The sequence below is a fragment of the Canis lupus genome, chromosome 4, assembly GCF_048164855.1.
Source record: "Canis lupus baileyi chromosome 4, mCanLup2.hap1, whole genome shotgun sequence".
Classification (NCBI taxonomy): domain Eukaryota; kingdom Metazoa; phylum Chordata; class Mammalia; order Carnivora; family Canidae; genus Canis; species Canis lupus.
Window position 1 is genome coordinate 59,760,258 of NC_132841.1, and position 25,195 is coordinate 59,785,452.

General features: G+C 51.2%; 1 protein-coding gene across 1 annotated transcript in view; it reads left to right on the forward strand.

Moving 5' to 3' along the window:
• Nucleotides 1-3,823: 3,823 nt before the first annotated feature.
• Nucleotides 3,824-25,195, forward strand: part of CSF1R (colony stimulating factor 1 receptor) — a 29,982-nt gene continuing 8,610 nt past the window's right edge. Inside the window, exons 1-10 of the mRNA XM_072824550.1 lie at nucleotides 3,824-4,067; nucleotides 8,315-8,572; nucleotides 9,012-9,296; nucleotides 10,525-10,661; nucleotides 11,329-11,488; nucleotides 15,014-15,200; nucleotides 17,860-17,975; nucleotides 18,166-18,286; nucleotides 18,394-18,581; nucleotides 20,304-20,419. Of these exons, the coding sequence (XP_072680651.1) occupies nucleotides 4,019-4,067; nucleotides 8,315-8,572; nucleotides 9,012-9,296; nucleotides 10,525-10,661; nucleotides 11,329-11,488; nucleotides 15,014-15,200; nucleotides 17,860-17,975; nucleotides 18,166-18,286; nucleotides 18,394-18,581; nucleotides 20,304-20,419 (1,617 nt within the window). The 5' untranslated portion in view covers nucleotides 3,824-4,018. The remainder of the gene's footprint in view (nucleotides 4,068-8,314; nucleotides 8,573-9,011; nucleotides 9,297-10,524; nucleotides 10,662-11,328; nucleotides 11,489-15,013; nucleotides 15,201-17,859; nucleotides 17,976-18,165; nucleotides 18,287-18,393; nucleotides 18,582-20,303; nucleotides 20,420-25,195) is intronic.

Consider the following 25,195-nt stretch of genomic DNA (forward strand, 5'->3'; position numbering starts at 1 on the left):
TTGTAAATGGTGCTGCATTAAACATTTGTGCTAAGGTATTTGCTTGAGTCTCTGTTTTTAATTCTTTTGGATATACCTAGGAGTGGAATTGCTGGGTCATATAGTAATTCTGTTTAACTTTTCTTTCTTTCTTCTTCTTCTTCTTCTTCTTCTTCTTCTTCTTCTTCTTCTTCTTCTTCTTCTTTTTTATTAAGAGTTACTTATTTGAGAGAGAAAGAGAGCATGCATGAGCTGGGGAAGCGCCAGAGGGAGAGAGAGAGAGATAATCCTTAAGCAGACTCCCAGTGAGCACAAGGCTTGATCCCAGAACCCTGAAATCATGACCTGAGCCAAAATCAAGAGTGGGCCACTCAACTGACTGAGCCACCCAGGCGCTCCTGTGTTTAACTTTTTGAGGAACTATCAAACTGATTACCACAGCAGCTACATCATTTTATGTTCTCACCAGCAATGCACAAGGGTTCAATTTTCTCCCCATCATGCACTTGTTATTTTCTGATTTTAAAGTTATGGACAACCTAGTTGGTATGAGGCAGTATCTCATTGTGGTTTTGATTTGCATTTCCCTGATGACTAATAATGTTGAGCATCTTTTCGTGCTTTTTGGTCATTTATACATCTTTTTTTTTTTTTAAGATTTTATTTACTTATTCATGAGAGACACAGAAGGAGAGAGGGGCAGAGACACAGGCAGAGGGAGAAGCAGGCTCCATGCAGGAAGCCTAATGTGGGACTCGATCTCGGGTCTCCAGGATCACGCCCTGGGCTGAAGGTGGCGCTAAACCGCTGAGCCACCCAGGGATCCCCTATGCATCTTTTCTGGAGAAATATCTACTCAACTTTTTTGCTCACTTTTAATTGAATTGTTGACCTTTTGATTCATGAGTTAGAAGAGATACATATATTATGGAGACTAATCCTTATCATATATGTGATTTGCAAATATTTTCTCCCGTTCTGTATATTGTCTTTTTATTCCCTTGATATTGTCCTTTGATGCACTAAAATGTTTCATTTTGATGGAGTTCAACTTATTGACTCTTTTGTTGCTTGCACTTCAGGTAACATATCTAAGAGATTTCCACACCCAGATCATGAATATTTACCCTTATGTTTTCTTCTAAGAGTTTTTCAGTTTTAGCTTTTGTATTTAAGTCTTTGATCCTTTATAATTTTTATATATGGTGTGAAGGGTCTAACTTCTTTCTTTTGTACGTGGACATCCAGTTGTTTTAACATCATTTGTTGCAGAGTTTTCTTTCCACATTAATGGTCTGGGCACCTTTGTTGAAAATCAGTTAACTATAGATATAAAGTTTTCTTTTGGGACTTTCAATTTTCTTCTGTTGATCTAATATGCCTTTCCTTATGCCAATACCACACTGTTTTTATATCTGTAGCTTTATACTAAGTTCTAAAGCTAGGAAGTGTGACTTTTCCAACTTTGTTCTTTTTAAAGATTGTATTGTCTACGTGGAGTCTCTTCAAATTCCATGTGGATTTGAGAATCAGCTTTTCCATTTCTGAGAAAATGGCCAGTGGACTTTTAATAAGGGACTGCATTGAATCTGCAGATCACCTTGGGGAGTTACTGCTATCTCTATGATATTAAATATTACAGTCTATGAACATGAGATGTCTTTCCATTTACTTGGTCTTCTTAACTTCTTTCAGCAGTGTTTTGTGGTTTTCAGGGTATATGTCTTGCAACTTTTTTGGTTAAAGTTATTCCCAATTATTTTTATTCATTTTGGTGTTATTGCAAATAAAATAATTTTTTAAACCTCCTTTTTTGGATTGCTCATGGTAATTGTATAGAAATAAAATTGGATTTTGTGTGTTGATCTTGTACCTTTCAACCTGGTTGAATTTATTAGCTCTAATAGGTTTTTTGTTTTTGTTTTTGTTTTTGTTTTTTTTACCATACATTCTTTAGGATTTTTCTATACATAGGATTATGTCATCTGTGAAGAGAGATCATTTTACTTCTTCCTTTTGAATTTGGGTACTTATTTTTCTTTGTGATTGCTCTGCCTAGAACTACCAGTACAGTGTTGAACAGAAGCAGTGAAAGTGATGTCCTTGTTTGTTCCTGATTTAAGGGGAGAAACTTTCAATCTTTCACCTTGGGTTAACTGTGAGTTTTTTATCTACGGTTTTAATCATGTTAAAGATGTTGCCTTATATTCCTAGTTTGTTGGTTTCTTTTTTTAAATCATAAATTTTGGCAAAGGTTTTCTCTGCATCACTTGGGATGATCATGTGGGGTTTTTTTTCACTCTAGCAATGTAATATGTTAGATTGGCTTTCATATGTTGAACCATCTTCTCATTTCTAGGATAAATCCCACTTGGTCATGGTGTACAATCACTGTAATGTGCTGTTTCTTTCCACATTAATGGTCTGGGCACCTTTGTTGAAAATCAGTTAACTATAGATATAAACTTTTAGATATAAACAGCTTTTAAGGTGTTTTTTGCTAGTATTTTGCTGAATATGTTTGCATCTATGTTCATCAAGGACATTTGTCTGTAGTTTTATTTTCTTGTGATGTCTTTGTCTAGCTTTAGTATCAAGATAATGCTGCTTTCATAGAATGAGTTAAGAAGGGTTCCTTTCTCTTCTATTTTTTGAATGAGTTTGAGAAGAATTGGTGTGAATTATTTGAGTATTTTGTAGAATTGATCAGTGAAGCCATCTGGTTGTGGGTTTTTCTTTGTTGGGACATTTTTGTTTACTGATTTAACCTCTGTACTAGTTATAAATCTATTCAGATTTTCTATTTCTTCTTGAGTCAGTTTTGGTTGGTATTCATGGTTACTCGATGTTAAAAACTCTTTTTTTTTAAAGATTTTATTCATTTATCTGACAGAAAGAGAGCGAGCACAAGCAGGGGGAGAAGCAGAGGGAGAGGGAGAAGTAGAATCCCTGCTGAGCAGGGAGCCCAATGTGGGACTCGACTCGATTCCAGGACTCTGGGATCATGACCTAAACTGAAGGCAGGCACTCAACTGACCACCCAAGTGCTCCTCAAAACACCTTTCTGAAAAAAAGGTATATATAAAATATATTGCATATACTTAAGTACATGGAAAGACTAATCATTGGAATTTTTTTTATGTTGGAATTTTTTTAGTTTCAAGAAGTAACTTCATAACCATGTTATTTAGAAATAAGAAGGAAAATACTAAGGGAATCCATTGAAAGGGATAAAAGCAATTGACTTCAGGAAAGGAAGTGGCAGAGGAATGCTATTTTTCTGAAGAAATATAGCTGCACAATTAGACTCTTTGTAAAAATAACAAACAAATAATAGGTGATGTAACAAGAGTTCTACAATCAGGCTGTCTAGATCTAAATCCCACCTTGCCATTCAGTAGCCGTGTAATTATGGGCAAGTTCAAGGTGTCTGATCTCTCAGAGCCTCAGGTTTTCCATTTGCAAAATGGTAATGGCAATGGTACCCAACATATAAAGGATCTATGGGAACTGGAGGAAACAGTGAATGTGAAGGGCTTAGCTGGGGAGTGTCCTGGAAATAGAAGCTTCTTCTACATCAGGCTGTCTCAGACCAAACTAACTTTCCTTTTGACTAAACCAGAACTGTCTGGTCACTCTAAAGACCCCCTACTTGTGTTACTGACTGACTACTTGACCTTCAGTGTGTCTCTTCTCCTAGGATCCTTTGGAGGCAACTTCAGAAGGGCCCTAAACTTAGCTAGCTCCCCCAAGCACAGGCTGGCCCTGTCCCAGACTCCAACTCCTCCCCCTGGGGGTCATGGCTTTGTTTTCTTCTGAAGACCCAAGATTTCCAAACTCTGTGGTTGCCTTGCCTTGCTAAAAGGGGAAGAAGAGGATCAGCCCAAGGAGGAGGAAGAGGAAAACAAGAGAAACAGCCAGTACAGCAGAGAGGAGTGTGTGTCCAGCAGCCCTGGTCCCTGCGGAGCTAGCAGCTGAGACCCCAGTGCCTTGTCTATCCCTCAGCCCCGCATCAACCTGCCGCCTCCCCACTGAGGCCATGGGCCTAGGGGCTCCACTGGTTCTGCTGGTGGCCACAGCTTGGCATGGTAAGAGCAAAATCGGGAACTCTTTGGGTTGGGGGGCGGAGATGAGTGACAGAGAAAGCCCCTGTGTAAGGACCTCGTAAACTCCTGCCTCTCCCTGAGTGTCCCCACTATATGCCTCCATCTCCTTAGCCTGGACTGCAGGTTTGTGGGTATCTGCTTTCGAGAGGCAATGGAGGGAAAAAGAAAGTGTGAGTGGGGTGGGACCAGCCCAGCCAGGGTTGCAAATCTGTCCCAGCTCAGATGTTGACTCACTGTGTGTCCTGAACAAGCCCCTGACGCCCCAGGGCTTCTGTGTGCCCATCTATTCAATGGCAGGTTGTTGGGGGGCAGTGGTGAGCTAGGCGAAAGAATGCTTTTCAAACTCAGCTCTGCACAGATTACCTGGGGATGTTGTTACACTTTCTCACTCAGTAGGTCAGTAGGTCCCAGGTACGAGATTCTGCATTTCTTACAAGCTCCTAGGAAATGCCAATGCTGCTGATCCAGACCTACAGCTCATTGGGAGGCCCTAGAGAGCTCCGAATGGCCCTCCAGCTCTGCCAGCCTGTGAGCCACAAAGTAGGCAGGACCTGACTTGGAAAGGGCCGAAGAGGCAGGGGTTACTCTGGGGAGGCTTGGATAAGGGGCTGGGAAGTTCGGAAATAAGAGGTTAGCCTCTCTGGTCCAGGGCTCAGGTGAGGCAAATTTGGGAGGCTACTAGAGGAGGACTCGAGTAGGGCCTGTGGAGAGGACAGTGCAGGTGGCCCTGGCCAGCACGTTCCCAGACACAGGCTGCCTGGCCTCAGGACAGGTAGCTCTGTGACAGACCCTGTCCCACCTCCTACCTTCTGGTAGCAGCAGCATTGATGCAGAAACTCTCATCCCAGGTGGGTGCCCAACTGGAGGTGAGGGGCTGGCGGCTTGGCTTGTAGCTACAGTTCTGTTTTATCACATGCTTGTTTGGAGGGACCTTGGGACAGGATGGTGATGGTGTGGGGTTGGGAAGGCAGACTCAGCTCTGGCCTCCCCATAGCAGGACCTGAGGAGTAGGTGCAGCTGGTCCCCATGAGGAGATAGCCCACCGAGGGTCTTTTGGTGGCCCAGGCTCTCTGGGCCTGAGCGTCTGTTCTTTGTTACTGAGATGTAGTTTACATACAAGAGAATGCAGATTCTTAAGTATACAGCCTGATGGGGTTTGACAAATGCATATGCTTGTGGACACGGCATCCCAATTAAGATGGAAACGATTCCCCTCTCTCCAGAAAGCCCCTTGGGTTTTATTTCACTTCCTTGTCCTATCTTCCTGTCCAGATTCTCACTACTGGGGGGTGGAAGGGTTGTTCAGTATCTAGACCCAGAAAAAGAAAAAATGGAAGGCAGCAGGCCAGGAGTCTCAGCTTTCAGCCCAGGAGGCTTATGAGTGAGAGGTGAGTGAGTGGGGGTGCAGGGGTTGCTGTGAGGGAGTCAAGGGCCGGGCTCTGAACACCCTAGTGATGAGGAGAGGCTCACTAAGATCCTGCGCTGAGGAGACCGCGATGTCCTAGGCCTTGGTGTGCAGTGTGGGGGAGGTGTTGAGGGAGAGGTGTGGAGGTCGAGGCACATCCTGGAAGCCGAGATGGGAAACAAGACAGAAGAGGACCTTGATCAGTGTCCACCAAGGCCCCAGCCCCCACCCCAAGGAGGATGAGCCTGAGCAGGCTTTCCTTTCCCGCCAGCCAAACCAGCAGGGGGAAGTGAAGGGCAGAAGTTGAGGGTGTCAGCCTGGCCCTGCATGAATATCCGGGACAACAGGACAGGACAAAACAGGACACATTTCTCTGACCACATTTCCAGGAGACCGAGACAGGGGCTAGAGGGACAGGGCAGGGGAGGGGAAGGAGAAGGCGCCACTGAGACCAGGCGGGTGCAGAAGAGGAACACAACGAGAATTACAGAATTCAAGACAGCGGATGGTACAGTCACAGGCTGTGACCTTTAAAAGTTAAAAATTGGGACTCCTGGGTAGCTCAGCGGTTAAGCGCCTCCCTTTGGCCCAGGGCATGATCCTGGAGACCCGGGATCGAGTCCCGCGTCAGGCTCCCTGCATGGAGCCTGCTTCTCCCTCTGCCTGTGTCTCTGCCTCTCTCTCTCTCTATGTCTCTCATGAACAAATAAATACAATTAAAAATAAATAAATAAATAAAAGTTAAAAATTTTAGGGACACCTGGGCAAAGTCCGTTAAGTGTCCAACTCTTGATCTCTGCTCAGGGCTTGAACTCACAACCCCCTAGATTAAGGGGTTGTGATCTCGGGGTTGTGAGTTCAAGCCCCATGTTGGACTTCATGGCTGGCATGGAATCTACTTTAAAAAAATTTTTTTAAAACAAGTTAAAAACTTTAGGCGTTAAAGTGTCAGGATCAGAACGGGGGGTTAGAAATGTCATAACTGAAACTGTAGCCCAGGACAAGAGCAGTTGAACGAGCCTGGGACTGCTATAGTTTCATTGAATTCTCCCAAGACCTCAGAGGTGGAAACACACTGTTCCCATTGGATGGAAGAATAGCCTAAAAGTCAGAGAGGTTAAGCAAGCTACCCAGCACAAGGAAGAACCAAGTTTCAGCCCATGGGGGTGTGACCCTACCATCCAAGCTCTTCCCTGCAGTAAAACCCCAGCTGGGGCCCTGCATAGCTGCAGCTATAATGGGGGAGCACAGGCTCCCAGAAATGGCGCTTGCTCCTCTGCCTGGTGGTCATGTGGCCCAGGAGGGATACAACCCCCGTGTTGGCTGTGGCAGTATTCACCAGTTCACTCCATTTTTTTATGCTGCTCAGAAGCTCAGGCAGTGAGGCAACTCACCTCTAGATGGATATAAAGTCAAAACATTTAATGAAGCCATCCTGAAATACTTCGACAGAGGAGATCTTCCCAATTCTGGAGTCCACGGTGGGGATGGGGTGGAAATACCCACCCAGAGAACTTTTGTGCAGGAGAGCGGAGAACCCTGAATTCAGCCGATACTCGGGGGGCAGCAGTGTCCATGGCCCTGTCACCGGAGTAGAGGGGTTGGATTCATTAGAGACACCCAGGTGGTCAGTGGCAGAGCCAGGCCCTACAGCCCAGCATGTTCCAATGTGCAGCAGGTGGCACTCCATCTCCTGGGGGTCTCTCCACTGGAGAGGGGACAGTAGCCAGGAGGGCCAGGAAACAGAAGTGAGAACATCCCTGGGACAAGGGCTGCAGGCTGAGCGGAAACTGGGGGCCAGGCTGGATGCCAGCAATGTGCTTCCGCCCACACAGGCTCAAGGGTGCCTGGCCGCCCCTCCAAGGCCTTGAATCAGCTCTCACTTCCCTCCTTTACCCCTATTTTAGGCCTGGAAAAATGCTGACACTGCAGAGGCAACGGGCCTTCTTCCCGGAGGGCCTGATATGGGTTTCAAGTTCTCTTTTCTCCTTCAAGAAAATTTTCCTTAAAAGAGATTGGCTTCCTAGTAAACACAGCAGTGCTGGTATACTTGGCTAGAGTGATGACCAACTCTTACTATTTATTTGGAGATAGGTGAGGTTCCAAAGGCTTTCTCCATGCACTTAAACCTCCTGGCATCCCAAGAAATGCATATAATTATTGCTCCCATTTTATAGGTGGGGCAAGTGAGACACAGAGCCTCTGAACCGTCCCATGGTGCTGCAGAGCAGATGTCCAATGGTGGGGGTGGGCATGACACAAGTCTCCTGGAACCCTTCTAAATCTGCTGTGCCAAGATCCTATGGCCTTTCTCTTCTTCCCCATACAAATTATGTTGGAGGACTTTGCTATGAACATTCCACTTATTTGTTTTTTCTGTTGCTTGTTTGCGCCCCCTGCTCTGAGCCAGGTCCTGGGTCTCGCACGAGGGATACAGCACATTTTATACATGAGGCTAAAGGGGTCCGCCCCTAGGGAGAAAGTTGCATCACAGCTGGGAAGGCTGAGGCTGGGGGAGACTCCGTGGGACAGCAGCTGACTGGGAGCTGAGAAAGCTCCCAGGTCTCTGTTTCTCAGAGGAGGGGCCTGCTGGACATCAGTCCCTCACCTGAGTAGATTTGAGGTGTGGGGAAGGGAGGGTGGCGGGGAGGAGGGCCCAAGCAAATGACAAAGGGGACAGGACTGCTCAAGGTGACCCCAAGTCACAGCTGAACCCCAGCCCCATACTTCCCCTGCCAGGGCACCACCCATCTCAGAGGCTAGGGTCAGCAGATCAGGGAGTGCCTCCTCAGGGCTCACCTCTATCCCCTCTTTGCCCCACCAGTTCGAGGAGTCCCAGTGATAGAACCCAGAGGCCCAGAGCTGGTCGTGGAGCCAGGCACAGCAGTGACCCTGCGATGTGTGGGCAACGGCAGCGTGGAATGGGAAGGCCCCATCTCCCCACACTGGAACCTGGACCCTGATTCCCCCAGCAGCATCCTGAGCACGAATAATGCCACCTTCCTGAACACCGGGACCTATCGCTGCACTGAGCCTGGAAGCCCCCTGGGGGGCAGTGCCACCATCCACATCTATGTCAAAGGTGAGGACTCTGAGCCCACTCCCAAGAGGCCTGGCCCAACAGGCCCCGCCAGGAACGGGCAGGAGGGCTGAGCCCTAATATTAATAACCATAACAAGCCAGCTCTACATTTATTGAGCGCCTGCCATTGACAAAGACCAGTGGCAGTGCTTCCAATTTCATGTAGTCCTCATAATAACCCTGGAGGTAGGTTCCATGACTATGCTCATTTCCCAGAGGCTCAGATGGGTTGAGTCATTTGCCCAAGGTCACACAGCACCAAGGAGTAGGGCTGAACCTGGTTCCAGCGCCCCCACTCTGAAGCATCGGCTGAGCTTCTCAGGTGTTGTGTGACCTCTGGCAAACGATCAGCTTCTCTGAGCCTCCCTGTCACCAGTGTTCAGAGACCACTTGGCCTGGTAGAGGAAGACAGTTGTAACCCCATATCCGCTCTACCCCAGACCCTGTTCGGCCTTGGAAGGTGCTGACCCAGGAAGTGACGGTGTTGGAGGGGCAGGATGCGCTGCTGCCCTGCCTGCTTACCGACCCAGCGTTGGAGGCAGGCGTCTCGCTGATGCGGGTGCGTGGCCGGCCTGTCTTGCGCCAAACCAACTATTCCTTCTCGCCCTGGTATGGCTTCACCATCCACAAGGCCCAGTTCACCGAGACCCAGGGCTACCAATGCAGCGCTCGAGTAGGCGGCAGGACGGTAACGTCGATGGGCATCTGGCTTAAAGTGCAGAAAGGTGTGTGGGGCTGGGAGGGACAGGCCACCGTGGAGGGCAGGGACAGAGAGCCGGTGACTTGCGAGCCGTGGCAGGGCTTGGGCCTGATGGGGAGTAATGGGGTGTCCCTCTTCTTTCACTTCTTCCTTCTAATTGCATCATGGTCATCTATAAGGGGCCCTTTGGGGCAAGACAAGCAAAGTGTTGGGCCCAGAGGCAGCCCAAAGATAATCTCAGCTCATGAGACACACTATGCAAATCATTCCACAAGGGGATAGGAGAGAGTGGGGAGGGGAGGCGCTCTGAGAGAGTGACATTTTATTGGAGCTGAACTGTGAATGATGGGAAGCAGGTGGCCGTGCAAAGCTCTGCTTCAGCAGAGGAAACAGCAGGTACAAAGGCATGAGGTGGGAACAGGTTCTGACTGTTCCAGGAACGGGAGGAGAGCCTGAAGCTGTCCCACATCCTCAGATCTGGGTTTCCCACTCAATTCATTGAACTTGAATTCAGTGTCTACTCTGTCTCAGGCACCGCGCTAGCCACCGGGGATACTGCTGTCCACCAGGGGTAGGGGAGACAGACTAGAGAGAGCAAATAACATGCTGACGGTGATCAACAAGAAACCAAGCTGGAGAAAGCTAGGTGTGTGTGGGATGGGGAGGCTCATTCAGCTGACTGGTCACAGAAGGCTTCTCAGAATGAAAGATCTAGAGGATGAGAGCAACCACCCACTCACAATGTGGAAGGAAAAAGCACTCCAGGAGGGTGGGCAAGTGTGCAGTCTGTGTGGCCAGGAGGCCGGTGTGGCTGCAGAGCGGTGAGCGAGAGGTAGCAGGCACTTGGATGGTCAGTAACGGGCCTGGGCTAGCATCCCATGAGTGATGGGAAGCCACCAGATCCCAGCCCAGGAGTTGCATGTGATCCAGTCCACATTCTTAAGAGCTCCTTGGGCTGCTGCAAGCAATCTGTGTTGTGCAGGGGTCAGAAGAGAAGTGGGGGCCTTCCAGGTGGCTGTTGCAGGCACCCAGAGCAGAGACCAGGGTGAGACTGGGGAGAGGTTGGCGATGCAGGGGAGTAGGCTTCTCAGAGTCCGTTTAAAAAACAGGACCTACTGTCTGAGGCCTCCAAGGCTGCCTCCTGGGTTTTGTGATAGGAGTGGGGTGGGGGCCTCAGCAAGTTTCTCCCTGTGGCAGGGAGCAGAGTGACAGCTCAGGCCTGGGTGTTTATGGGTCGCTTTCCCTGGCCTCAGTCATCCCAGGGCCCCCGACCTTGACGCTGAAGCCTGCAGAGCTGGTACGGATTCAGGGAGAGGCCGCCAACATCGAGTGCTCGGCCAGCAATGTTGATGTTAACTTTGACGTCTTCCTGCAACACGAAGACACCAAGGTCAGTCCCTGGGGTGACAGTGGGATTAGGTGTGCCCATCGTCCCAGCACACCAGGCCCTGCAGGACGGAGCCCCAGTCCTCCTACGAGCTGGCTCTCTGGACTGAGGGCACGGCCCAGGCCCTAAGATCTCACTGCCCGTCAATGGCTGATTCAGAACCAGGACTCAGGCTCACGCCACTGAATCTTGTGGGGGGAAGGAGGTGATACTCTACCACCTTGACCCATGACCTTTGTTTGCCCCAGTCTGTAGACAAGAGCCAGAGGTCAGTTCACTTCTGACTTAGTGAGGGGTTCCTAGGCCACCTCAAAGCCCAGGAATATAAAGGCCATTTCAAAAAGATTGGAGAGAGGGAAGCAGAGAGCATCTCCAAAGGAGAACGGCACTGGGCTGCTTCGAAGAGCCCCTTGCTGTCCCACTGTGCCTACTGTGTGCCAGGCACAATCCTACCCACATTTACAAGCAATAGCTCATTGTTCTTCCCTACAACCCTAGGAGTATGGGCTAGTATTAGTCCCATTTTGCAGATGAAGACACCAAGGCTCAGAGTTCAGTCTTTTGCCCAAGGAAAGGCAGATGGTAATCTTTAAGGGTTGATGATTTGAACGCAGGGTTTTCTAATCCCTAAACAATATTGGTATCCCATTTTCATTCTTTCTGGCTACAGCTCACAATCCCTCAACAATCTGACTTCCAAGGTAACCAGTACCAAAAAGTCCTGACCCTCGAGCTCGATCACGTAGGCTTCCAAGATGCTGGCAACTACACCTGCGTGGCCACCAATGTTCGAGGCATCAGCTCCACCTCCATGATCTTCCGGGTGGTAGGTAAGCATCAGGGTGATGGGGGAAGGCTGACAGAGATCCCAGCTGGGCGGGGGGGTGCAGAGAGAGTGTGTGAAGGGATTGAGAAGGAGGGAGTTGATGGCACAGAATGAAGAGACACTGTTGAGAACACCTGCACTAGACTCCCCTTATCCTGGGCCTGGCTAGGGAGCCACACCACTGGGATCCTTCCCAGGTCCTTCCCAGGTCCTTCCCCAGAATCCCTCACTCCCTTCCTAGGGCTCCTATTGTGCTTTTTTGTTTTGTGACTGATGTCCAGTAACTCCCTGTTGGATTGCCGTTCACTCCATCATTCATCCCTTCATGCCTGGAACACCCACATCACGTGGACATTGGAGCAGACGATGCTCACCCAGTGTGATCCATGCAGGAAGTATGGAGTGTCCTGAGGACACCAAGGGGACCCCCCAACCCTGACTTGAACAAAGTGGCCTACGTTAGGCTCAGAAAAATCGAGGCAGGTTAGCAAGGCAGAAGGGTAACAGCACAGCATGTGGAAGGCCTAAAGGGAAAGAGATCAGAGAGCATTTGAGACGTGGAGAGAAGTTGCCCATGGCTAGGATGTGAGTGGTGTGACAAGTGGCCCAAGAGAAGCAGAGACGGAGGCACCATCCAGATAGTAAAACGGGTGGGAGGTTTGCATCATATCCTGTTGGGAAGTCATTGAGAGTCTAAGAGGGGAGTGATGGGATGAGACTGTGTGGAGGGGTACGTGGTGGTGGCCTGCAGCCCATACTCCCAAGGCAGCATCCCAACCTGGCTCCGCCAATGACAGCACATTGCTTCTCTAAAAAACAGGGATACTAACAGTACTAGGAGTCACTGTCTCATAGGTCTGTTGTGGGAATTGAGTGAATCTATTTATCATTATCATCTATCTATCTATCTATCTATCTATCTATCTAATCACTCTGGCACAGACTAAATGCTGCCTCGTGTGCATAGGAGCTGTGATCTCAGAAGGCCAGTCAGATGTCCTGTGCATTAGATGGGAGATGGGAGTCTGGGCAGGCTAAGTGGGAGTTTCTCAAGGTCAGGACAGGCTGAATGACTTTGGTCTGGCCACACCTCATGTGTTCAATGTTATGGGAGATAGAGGGGTATTGGGGAGACCAAGCATGACCATCACCACCCTTATAGCACCTGCACTCCCCTAGGCCCCATTGCTGGGAGCTGTGTGGGGTGAAAGAGGGGAGGAGCTCATAGCATTGTTCCCCAGTTACGGGTTCTGAGCCTGTGTGTTTCCTAGTGTACGGGTACCACAGTCACTCAATGTTCGTGTTCGTGCACACTTCTGGGCAGACACTGCTCTCGATGCTGAGGGTGCGGCTGCAAAGGAAACATACATGGAGGCCCCTGCCCACATGAAGTTTGTGCTCGAGCTGGGAAAAGACAAGTGATGAGAAACACAAATTCTGAAAACTGAATCAGTTCTAGAGTTTGCCATTTAAAGTAGAGTGTGTCCTCAAGGAAGGTCTCACTGGCCAGCTCACATTTGAGCAATGACTTGAAGTTGGTGAGGGGGTAAGCCATGCAGATGTACTGCCGAACAGAGCTCCAGGCAGAGGGCAAGCGATGTCCTTGGCAGGACTGTGCTGGCCACGTGCAAGGAATAAGTCAGCCAGTGTGGCTGGGGTGGAGCTCGGGAGGAAGAATGGTACAAAGTGAGCCAAGACGTATAGTATCCAATTCCACAGGGCCCTGTAAGCTGATATAAGGACTTGGTTCTTTTCCCCTTGAGAGAGATGGGATGCCATTGGAGGATCTGAGTAAAGCGGTGTGACACAATCCGACTTGCATGTAATAAGATTTAACATGGTGCTTTGTGGAGAGTAGAAGAAGGGAGACGAGGTAGGAGGCTACTGTGATTGTCCAAGCTAGAGGTGGTGGTGGCTTGATTAGGCTTGATTAGGGTGGTGGAGGTGGAGGTGGTGGGAGGATGGATGGAGGATGGAGAGACTCATCCTCCTCAGATAGATGGCTGAGGGGAGAGAGAGAAGAAGACAGAAGCCTTGCCCTAAAAGCTCCCAGATTAGTTAGAGAGGATGGCTATCTGAAGGGAGAAGATGTATGAAGTAGAATAGATGTGGTGCCTAATGGATGTGTAGTCTAGAAGGGCAGCAGGAGTCCTGAGGAGGAAGAGCCCCCTGTGGCCTGAAGTGGTGGATGGGGACCCCCTGATAGGGATGAGCCTGGAAGGATGAGAAGGATTGAAATAGAAAAGAGGAAGTGGAGGGGGCTCCTGGTGGAGAAACTGGCTTGATAGAAACCTCCACGGTAGGAATGACTGTGGTGTATTCAGGGCCTATGAGAACGCCCAGATGGGTGGAGCAATATGTGTGTGTGTGTGTGTGTGTGTGTGTGTGTGTGTGTGTGTGTAGGAAGAGGGGCGACAGCTAGACGGGCATAAAGAGAGACCTGATTGAGGAGAGCCTTGACTGCCAATCTGTATGGCTCCAAGGGGAGCCAAAGGGACTTAGGAGCAGGCAGGTAAAAGAGTGAGTTTTAGATTTCATAGACGAGTAAGGAGAAGAACCTTTAGAGATCATCTAGTTCCAGGCTTTTTGTAAAGTCTTGGGGGATTTGAAAAAGTATTTCAGGAGCTTCCGTGAGAGGCATGGAGAGGGTAAGTGGGGATTCTTGCCATAGCTCCTCTGCCTGAGATTCAACCAAAGCAACTTGATTTTAATTCATGCAAGATTTAATTAGAAGAAACAAGTCAGGACTTTTTCAGGCATAGGTAACAGAAATCAACTTGAGCTAGCCTGATCACAAGAGGATTTTATTGGCCTTATAGCTAAAAAGCCCATGGATCTGAGCTTCAGGTGAACTGGATCTTGGTGTTCAGTTGATATGGACAAGAACCTGTTGCTTCTTGCCTCTCAGCTCAACATTTTTCTTGTGGACTCCTTCAAGTATCAGGCTTGACAACCCCCTGGAGTTAGGGCTTCTCCTTTCCCAGAGCTCCAACAAAAATCATGGAAGTAAGTGTCAAAGGACCCAAGGGCTCATGTGCCTACTCTAAACCACTCACTGGTCCAAAGGGGACACACTACTTTGACTGGCTGGCCTAAGTCACATGCCCTCCTTAGAGCTAGATGTGGAAGCTTCACTGCCTGAACTATAACCAGAAGAAGGGGAAATGAGTGAGGGTGTCTTTGCATTTTGCCACTTTGATTTTTTTGCCACTGAAAAACTTTCAAAGGTTATACCAACACAAAATATTCAATCTCTTGGTTATATAAATAAGGAGGCAGAGGTAGCAAAGAGGATAAGAATTTGTCCGAGTTCTCCCAGGGGCTCAGCGAAGTGTTTGGGTTTCTGTGGGGCTGTGGTGGGAAGGGAGATGCCAGAGCATGAGTCTTGGTTAGGGGTGGGGGCTGCACACCTGGTGCACACAGGAAGGGTCCAGCTAAATGGCTGAGTCAATGGGTGGATCACCAAATGAGCAAATAAACTGAGACATCTTCCCAGCAATGCCAGATCTTTACGTGTTCTGCTTTCCAGAGAGTGCCTACTTGAACTTGACCTCTGAGCAGAGCCTCCTCCAGGAAGTGACTGTGGGTGAGAAGGTCGATCTCCAAGTCAAGGTGGAGGCCTACCCAAGCCTGGAAGGTTATAACTGGACCTATCTGGGACCTTTCTCCGACCAGCAGGCCAAACTCAAGTTTGTCATCACGAAGGACACATACAGGTACCACCTGTCAGCTCAAATCTGGATGGCCCCACAGCCAGAAGGGGAACACTTCAGCCAGGAAGCAGGACACTGACTGGGTCATATCTCAGCCTTGCTAGTGACCTGGATCAAATAAATCCCTTCCCTTTTCCGGGTCTCACTTTTCCTGACTATAGAACCTCAATATCAGTCATCTGTGTTTGAGACTTTGATAAAATTGGCTTGCCCCTCTGTCCCACATCCTTGGAAAATCCAATGCCCTCCTCAAGAGTTCTACTATTTCTTGGGGTGTGTATTCTCAGGCTCACTGAAGATTCTTTTTTTTTTTTTTCACTGAATAATTCTTAATCCCATTAATTCTCTTCTTTTGTGGCCAATCCAAATATAGAAGACAGTGCTTCATGATTTCTTTTCTTTTTCTTTTTTTTTTTTTTTTAAGATTTTATTTATTTATTCATGAGAGACACAGAGAGAGACACAGAGACACAGGCAGAGGGAGAAGTAGGCTCCATGCAGGGACCCCGACGATGTGGGACTTGATCCCGGGTCTCCAGGATCACGCCCTGGGTTGAAGGCAGCGCTAAACTGCTGAGCCCCCCGGGCTGCCCCATGCTTCATGATTTCTACTCCTAGACACCCTCCTAATAATGACTACACAGGCAATCTACCGCATACATGGGTTTAGGGGGTAGACAGAACTAGCATCACACAATCACATATACATCAAAAGTTCTTTAAAGGGCTCATTCTTCTCTACAGGCTCAAAATGCTTCTCATAAAGTGTCATCTGACTCCTTTTCCCCCTTCTTTCCACTTCTAGAATCTGGCTTATCTCCCAAACACAACATGTTAGAAGTCTATTTTCTGTCTCCTTACGACCTCAGGGTGTCACTTTCCCATCCAAAGTGGTGTAACCAGGTTGTCTACTACATAAGAGTCTCGTCTATAGGAGGAACACCAGTAGCAGGTGTTAAAACAATAGCTTCTTTACCCACTTGTGTCTGAACAAGAGTACGGCACTCAAGAACAGCAAGCATGCGCTGTGCATGCAACCCATTCCTATCCCACGCTCTTGACAGACTTCTCTATTCTACTGTCGAGCTCTTTCCCTCAGGGTCCCCATGCAGCCTGGGAGTCCTTGACACCATCTCCAGCCAGTATTTTCATCATTAATTGACTTAGGAGAGGAGACATATTTGCCATTATTTAGGGATTTGCTAGATGTTTGCTAGATACTCCCTTAGCCAACTTCTAACTCCAGAACTCTCCGGAGTTCTTTTTCTAGCTTCTGAAGCCCAGACTTCATGAATGCCTGGCTTCCAGCTTGCCAAATTTCAGAATCAAAACAGAACAAAATGTTCAGCAGGACAAAAATGTTTCCTTGTCCTCCTCATTTTTCTCCTCCCAGTTCCTTTCTCATCTATTCTGGTCAGGATTTCTAGCTTCTCCTTGTCTAAAGCAGAAGTTCTGAATCTAGAGTCTATAGACCCCTGGGAGGGGGTGGTCCATGGACAGGTTTCAGGGATCCATAGACAACAGGGACATTGCAAAAAAGAAACTCTGGAGATCCCCCAAACACGGTAGTGTGGGGTCATCCAGCACAGGGCAGAAAAACCTGGTCACCAAACAGCCACCAAACTGAGCTCATGTGATGGATGTGTTCATTCATGATGGTGACTTTGAGTCACACAAAAAAGTTAAATTCTTCCAGCTTAAGAGGCAGGTGTGTAGAGGGGTTCTGTATGCCTAAGGTCTAGCTGAATGAGATTGCCCTTTGAATACCATGGGTATTAGCCCAGTGTAATTTATAATGATATGCTGTAGTTTATTTTTAAAAAACATATCTGTTACCTAAACAGTGCATGTCCATAATGGACAAATGCTAAAATAGAGCTTAAGAAAAGAAAAAAAAAAGGAAAAATTATCTGGAATCAGCTGAGGATAACTTGTTATTTGCATTTGCTTCTGGGTCTTTTCTGTAACAAAAGGCACCATTAAATTGGTATATAACCGCAATCTACATTGAGTTGGGCTCTGAGTCAAGTACCCCGAATATATGCCCCTTTCGTCCCCAGGCCAAGCCTGTGAATTAATAACCATCAGTGTAACCCTCACAGAAAGGGAAGCAAAGGATCAGACGTTGAGTACCTTGTCTAAGATCACACAGCTAAGAAACAACAGCACAAGAACTTGAACCCTGGTTTCTGCAGCCCTGGGGCTACATCCTGCCTCTCATCCCTCTCACAGTCCCTCTTGGCAGGGTTGGTGCTTTCGGGGCTGCAGCTAACCTGGGTGCTGGTGTTTTGAGCAGGGACTGCTTAACCCAGTGATGGTGGTGTAAGTAGATACATTCGGGGGCTGGGGGGAGGGCTTTGATGTGCTTTCCAGGGTCGGCACTTCACAGACATCATTTCTATGAAATCTCAGGACAAAAAAAAAAAAAAAAAAGAAGAAATCTCAGGACAAAACTACTTTGCAAATGAGAGAAGCAATTAAGGAATTGGGTTGCTGATTAGGTTTGCTGATTTTCCCATGTCTCAATGGCACTCAGCCTGTGCCTGGCTCAGCCAAGGCCTTTGTGTCCTGGACAGTTTACCAAAAATAAAAAAGCCCTTTAGGAAGGTTGTCCAAGTACCAGGACTGGGGTTCACTCCAGACAGCTTGCCCCTCTTTGCAGGTATACCTCCACCCTCTCCCTGCCTCGCTTGAAGCCTTCAGAGGCCGGTCGCTATTCCTTCCTGGCCAGAAACACTAGAGGCGGGGATTCTCTGACCTTTGAGCTCACCCTACGATGTGAGTGATGGGGCAGGTGCGTGGGGGTGGGAGCGGGAGTTCAGTTAGGGGGCTGGGGAGTAAGGTCCCTGGGCTGCCTGTAGGTCCCTGGGGCTTGCAGATGGACGATGGAGGGAAAGCAGCTCAGTGCAGGGGACTCGGGGCGTCTGGGGCTGATCCTTCCCTCTTCCACTCCTCTTTTTCTCCTCAGACCCCCCAGAGGTCAGGATCACATGGACCACTGTCAACGGCTCTGACGCACTGCTCTGTGAAGCCTCTGGGTATCCCCAGCCCAATGTGACATGGCTGCAGTGCAGAGGCCACACAGATAGGTAAGAGGCTCTGCTCACCTTCTTCACCCCAGGCCGAGGGGCTGAGGGGCCGAGGGGCCGAGGGACTGGGCATCCTGAAACTCTAAGCCACACTCTGCTCTTCTCAGATGTGATGAGGCCCAAGCGCTGGTCCTAGAGGACTCCTACTCGGAGGTCCTGAGCCAGGAGCCCTTCCACAAGGTGATCGTCCACAGCCTGCTGGCCATGGGGACCATGGAACACAACATGACTTATGAGTGCAGGGCCCTCAACAGCGTGGGGAACAGCTCCCAGGCCTTCAGGCCCATCCCCATAGGTGAGCCCTCACCCCTCCCAGGCCAGCGTGGGAGCTGGGCCCAAGAAACTGCCCCAGCCCCAGGGAGCCAGGGAGCCAGGGAGCTGGAGCCGGAGGGCCAAAGTGGAGCAGATCCCAGCCCTACCGAGTTCCACCTGTCTGGGTCCGACTCCAGCCACCTCCTGAACAAAGGTCTCCTGAAGAGGCAGGTGGAGGAGTCCAGAACCCATAGGACTAGAAGCACAGGGGGCGGGGAGGAAGAGCGGAGGGCAGGAAGCCATGAGGTCCGGAGAGAAAGCAGCCTGAAGCGTGGCTTCGCAAGTATGTATTTAGCATGAGCTGTGTGCCAGGCACTCAGGGATGCACAGGGGGACGGGGCATCCGTGCAGCTCCGAGCACGGGGACAGAGACAGGCAACAGGTGGACACAGCCCAACCACACCTCAGGGCCAGCCCCCTCAGCCTCCTCCTTCCCTCTCAGACACTCTTCCCTCCAGATACAGTCTCCTTCACTCCGGGCCACTGTCCAGGGGTGCTGATGGCTAGCCGGGCACTGACGCAGGCCGCGTCTGCTTAGAGGAAGGGGTGCCTTTCCCTGTCACACAAGGGCTCCGGCTGAGTGTGAGTGAGAGGCCTGCAGCCGCAGACACCCGCCGCACCTTCAGACTTCGGCCAAGCAGGACTCAGCACCACTGTGTGCCTGGCCCTGGCGGGGCTCTCTGGGCGGACAGCGCAGGGCGAGCCTGTGCCCAGCTCAGCGGGGGCCCTGCGGGGGCCTCGGAGCAGCTGCGACTAGGCCCAGACTCCACACGCAGCTGCCTGCGGCTGCTCTGCCTCACTGCTGGGGGGCGTATGTGGACAAATCTAAACGGATGGTGCGCTGAGTGCTTACGCTGTGCCAGGCGTCGTGCTGAGCACCTTACGGTCATTGTCTCAGCTCACACAAGCCTGGGAGGTGAGCACTATTTTCCTTCCCACCTGGGAGACGATGAACCAGAGGCTTAGGGAGAAGTCACAGACTCGACGTCACATGCCTCTTGAGAGGCAGAGGGGAGATTTGGCCTCAGACCCCCACACTATTGATCTGGGCAAGATGATGGACACTGTGTCCTTCAAACGTATTGAAAGAAGTAAGGTTATTGATCTGGGAAGAGGAGGCCCAGGGGCCATAAGCCAAGCTTTCAGACCCTCAGAAAGGCTGTGGTTCCAAGGGATGTTCGAGAAAGCAGTGGGGGAAATGCTGGGACGGCAGATTAGTCCAAGCGCTAGGTCTTTCTGTGTGAGCTGTCCGGAGGTGTGGGTGGTGAACGCCCATCCCTGGGGGTGGGGGTGGGTGGGAGTGTGTATGGTGTGCATGAGTGTGTGCATGCGTGCATGCGTACACACAGAAGCCACAGCTGGGCACTAGGCCAGCCTGCTGCAGAGGCTCCTTGTACTGGCAGGAGGGGGTACTGCAGCGACCTGAGGGGCTCCCCAGCCACAGAGGCTGTGACTGAGCAGGATTTGGGGCTGGGCGTGAGCAAAACTGGAGGGGCTGTCCTCCCTGCTCCTGGCTGGGGGAAGGTCTATAGGAATACTCCCTGAGGCTCTGGGGCCTTCTGGGTGAGAAGACACTTTGTTCAGTCAACAGGCATTTATTGAGCACCTACTGTGTTCCAGGCAGTGCAGTGGCCTGATCTCAGTGGTGGCAGGAGGTCTCGGAGGCCCCCTCTGCCGGCTTACTCCTCTGCTCCACCCCTTCCAGGAGCCCACATCCAGCCTCCTGACGAGCCGCTCTTCACGCCTGTGTTGGTCACCTGCATGTCCATCATGGTCTTGCTGCTTTTGCTGCTCTTGCTGCTTTTCTACAAATATAAGCAGGTGAGCCTGGGCAGGGCAGTGGCGGGGGGAGGGTGCATCCGGGCGCCAGAATGAGCCAGACCCTGGGACGGTGCCACCAGGTTGCGAGAATCCACCCTGTAGCCCCCCTAAAAGCTCCCTCATTCTGTCAGCCATTCAGCCAACAGCTCTTTAGTGGGCACCAACTGTATGCTAACATGAGCAGCCGGGTGCTGAGTGAGCCAAAACTCAGAGCCTCTGAGGCTCTTCCCTCGAGGGGTTCACTGTCTAGAGTAAGAGGTGGTTGCCTGTCAAACAACCAGAAAAGGGAGGGTGAGGATTACAGAGCCAAGGATGCAGTGGGGAGAGGAATGGTGTTCCGGGCGAGCAGGAACATGGGGGTCTGTCCCCCTGGGGGATTCAAGCACACAGAGAGGGCCTCACGGGGCCGGGTCTGTGTCTCACGTCGGGTGGTGGGCGGTCTAGTGGAGGAGGAAGGCTTGACCATCATCATCCCCTTCGTTAGTTACTGCTAACGGAAGCTGCCCTGGACGGCACATTGACGTTTAGCGCACTGCCTGTCACCCTGAGCTCTCAGTCAGCGATGGCAATTTTAGGGGCAATGTTGTGAAGCCTGTCACTTACCTCCTCTCACTGAATGTCCTCGACAACAGCGCGCGGATAGCATCGCTAAGCCTGTTTTACAGAGTTGGAAGCTGAGATTCCGAGAGGTGGAGGCAGCTGCCCTAGTCTACGGCTGGTCGGTGGCAGAGGCTGGGTTTTAAGAAACCATGTTCCTAGTCATCATGTGAAACACTGAATCATCTTATCTTCCCCTCCCGACAAGCTGGGAGCAGGGACTGTCTGGCAGTCAGTATTTTATTTCATTTTTTTGGCAGTCGGTATTTTAGAGTTAAAGGCGCTGAGGGCTGGCGAGGTTGAAGAACCGGCCCAAGGGTCCCAGGTGCCTCCCACATGGCAGCCCGAGGCCTCCTGCCACCCCGCCTCGCTGCCTTCCTACACAAAAGGTGGTGTCCCCTGCAACAGTGGCTGAGGCCAGGTCAGAGCGGGATGGATGTCTTCCCCTAGTGGGGAAGGGAGACTGCTTGGAGAAGGTGGTTGTCATGAGTGGGACAGATCTTGGAGAATGCAGGGTGTAGCAGGGGGACGGTAAGGGATGGAAACAGTATCTCTGGGGGAGAGGGCAATGTGTACCCGGGGGAGGGTGGGGTGGGGTGGGGACCACCAAGGCAAGATTTAGAAATGTTGGTGCCTAGAAGAGGAGGCAGGTTGGGGAGTCCAAGGAGTTGGGATCCATCCTGTAGGCTCAGAGCTATCAGTGGGTTCGAATAAGGGAGCAATGTGATTTAGGGGTGAATAACCCACGTTGCGGGCCTCCTCTGGGCCTTCTCTTCTGCACCCCTGCCTTGGGGGTTTTAGTATGAGAAGAGGACTTAGTGTGGATGGGATGAGGGGGCCCATGGGGGCCCATGGGTTCAGCTCTCATGCTCATGCCAACACCCAGCCTGAAGAGGCAGCTTTGACCACAGCCTCCAAGAAGCAAAGCTGCCGGGTCAAGACTTGAAGGATCTGGGTCCCGCTCTGAAACTCTTATTTGCCGTGTGACCTTGGCTGACTCACTGCCCACTCTAGTCCTCAGTTTCCCCACCTGTACCATGGGACTGGTTACCAGTCTTCCTCCTCTGACACTCCAAGAGCCTACTGATAGTCTGGTTTAAGAGCCAGGGGTTGGGAGTTGGATGGATGTGGATCCTGCCTCTGCCAGTCTCCAACTATGGTAACTCAGGGGAAGCTGGAGGTGTCTCTGTTTCTCCATCTTGCAATGGGTTTAATAATGGTGGCCGCCCCACCAGGTTGTCATGAGGATTTAACAAGGGACTGCATGTAGGGGACTTAGCAAGGCGCTGGGCACAGACAGTGCTCAGGACAGAAGCTGCACGCCCTTGTGCCAGGAGGAAGTGGCCCGGGGAACCCATGTTAGCTCATGCATCTTGGGATTGTAGGAGTGTCCCAGATTGGGCATCTCCTTGACCACACACCCACAGTGGTTGTTGGGCCCTGCTCGCCCACCTCTGAGGACAGGCCTTAACTCACTCCTGTGGCCACCTCTTCCTTCTCTGAGCAGCTCCAATTGTTGCAAACTTCTTCCTTTTATGGAGCTGAAAACTGCCTCCCACTGCCCCTCCTAGAACTGCCTCCTCAGCCCAGGACACTCCTGCAGAGATTCCAGAGTAGGGCCCAGTTCCCTCTCCAGCCCTTTCTACCTTGAGGTGCCCAGCTCCCCGGGCCAGCATTGGCTTGGGGACACCTTACCCTCTTCTCCATGGGACCATTTTTGGAACATGTGGTCCCAGCCACCTTGTTTCCCATCCAGGAAATGTAACTGCCCCCCTGAACCAATCAATCTAAGGCCAAGAAAAGGAGGGCATCCCATGGGACAAAACCTCAAGGGGTCAAGATGGTCATGCTCTTGCCTCTAGGCCCTTCCGTCTAAGTCCCCTCTGCTTTGCCCCATGGGGTTCTGAGCTTTGCGTCTGCACTGGGGACCCAGCCTGGCCCGGCCTCCCTGCCTGTGCCTGCAGTGAGGGGGAAGGGTTGGTTCTGCCTCAGGCCTGAGTCATCACCTTTCTGGCCCCTAGAGAGACCACGGGGGTGGGGCTGGGGGTGGGGGGGAGAAAAAGGCAGGAGTCAGCAGGCTGGAAGGAGGAAGGAGGCAAGGAGGAAAGGATGAGGCAGGGAGGCAGGAAGGGTTGGGATCCTGGAGTCAGAACTGAGCTCTGGGGCCTGGAGGCCAACTGGGGCAGTACTGGAGGGTCCCCAGGGTTTCCAGTGGGAAGTGTTGAGGTCCTACCTTTTCCTAAGACAGAGAACATCCAGCAGCCCAGAACCGGCAGGCCTAGATGGGGAGGGTCACAGGACTTGGAGGTTGGCCTGCCCAGCTCAGTCACTGAGGGGAAGTGGGGTGAGGCCTGGGCCTGGGCCTGTCCTACGGAGTAAGTGAGATGTGAGATGACGCACACCCAGTGTGCTGCCACAGGGGCTGCTCAGGGAGCACGCTGCCATTAGGGACAACTACTGCCATTAGGAAACCTGGCCCAGGTGGCCCGTCCCGACTTCCCTGGAAGGGCTCTCCGTCAGGCGGGCACCCCAAGGGAGAAGCCCTGGGCGGCCAAGGGCACAGAAGCCGAGCTGCAGGCTGCCTCCCAGGAAGGGGTCGGGATGCCAGAGACGTGGAGGGGGAGGTGGGGGGGGGGGCGAGCTGCGTCTTCCTCCAGGTAGAGTCTGAGATTCAGAGACCAGAGATCCAGCCAGAGGACATCTTCCTCCTTGGAGCCCCCCCTTTCCCCAACACCCCTGCCTGGCTGGGGGCGGGGCAGCGCTGGGGAGGGGGCTGACTCAGCTGCAGGGGCCAGAAGGAGAAGTGGCGAGGAGGAAAAACAGCTCTGGCCACAGGAGCCCCTGGAGATGGAAGTGGCCTGGGGGAGGTCAGAGAGTCCCCTCCACCCCCCCAGGGCTTTCTCTCCATGTTTTGAGCTGGGGAAGTCACCCCACACGAGGCTGGAGTCCTCTGTGACTCGGGAGCCTCCTCCTTTGCTCCTGCTTCCGACTCTCCTCCCCAAACCATGGCATGGATGTTAAGTTTGCCCGCAGGCTCCCTCCAGAGTCAGAACCCGGAAGTTCTTCTTTGTGTCTAACCACAGTCTCCTCTCCCAAACTGCCATCAGGAAGTTCTTCCCTACGGCTCTCTGGAGTCTTTTCATCTGGTGCAACTTGCAGCCCCCGGCTGCCTGCCTCCCCAACACCCATTCACGTACCCTTTAGCTCCCCCAGGCTGGGTGCCTGGAGAAGGAGCCCAGCTGCTAAGCACAGCCCAGCTGGTCCCTGTCCCCAGGGGCCGACCGGAAAGAGTGGGACTGCTGAGCCAAGGCCTCAGTGTCCTCTACCATCCAAGCCCAGCTTCCACTTTCCCCCTAAAGTCCCTCTTCCATCAGCACTTCTCAGGGGCACCCCCCCTGGCATGATGCCCCCAGGCAGCTGCCACCCTGGGCAGGAAGGGGAGGCAGCCATTCTCTTCCCCAGATCTGGCTCTGGCCTCTCCCTCCTGCTTTACCGATATAAAGTCCGACGTCTCCCTCACTTCCATCCCACCCTCAAGGGCTCCTCGGTGCAGGTAGGAGGGAATCCATTCACCTATCCCAGTGCTCAAGATTTGCCGCCTCTGGAACAATCCCCACCTCCCTGCAGCCCACGGCAGCTTCCAGCCCCGCACACTGGCTAGGACTTTGCCCACTGCAGGCCTCTGCACCTGCTACCTACTGAGCCTGCGACGGTCATCCGACCGGCTTCGCACCTCCTCTGGGGCCTTCCCTGACCTGCCCTCGGACCAGCACTCTCTAGCCCATTACCCGGTTTTATTTTCTCCACAGCACTATACGAAAATGTCAGACATATACATTTGGTTGAGGTGAAGGCCTGTCTTAGCCCCTTGCATGCAAACTCCGTGGGGGCAGGGGCTTTATCTTCTTCGGGTCTGAATCCATGGTGTCTGGCACTAATAGGAACCCGGTGAAATATTTGTCTGGAAATGTTATTCAGCCTTAAAAAGGAAAGAAATTCTGACACTCAGATGACCCTTGAAGACATTAGGCTCAGGAAAATAAGCCAGTCACAAAAGGACAAATACTGCACGATTCCAAATAAATGAGGTACCTAGAGTCGTCGGATTCAGGAGATAAGTGGCCAGGGGCTCAGGGGAGAGAGGAATGGGGAGTCACTTAATGAGTACGGTCGCTTAAT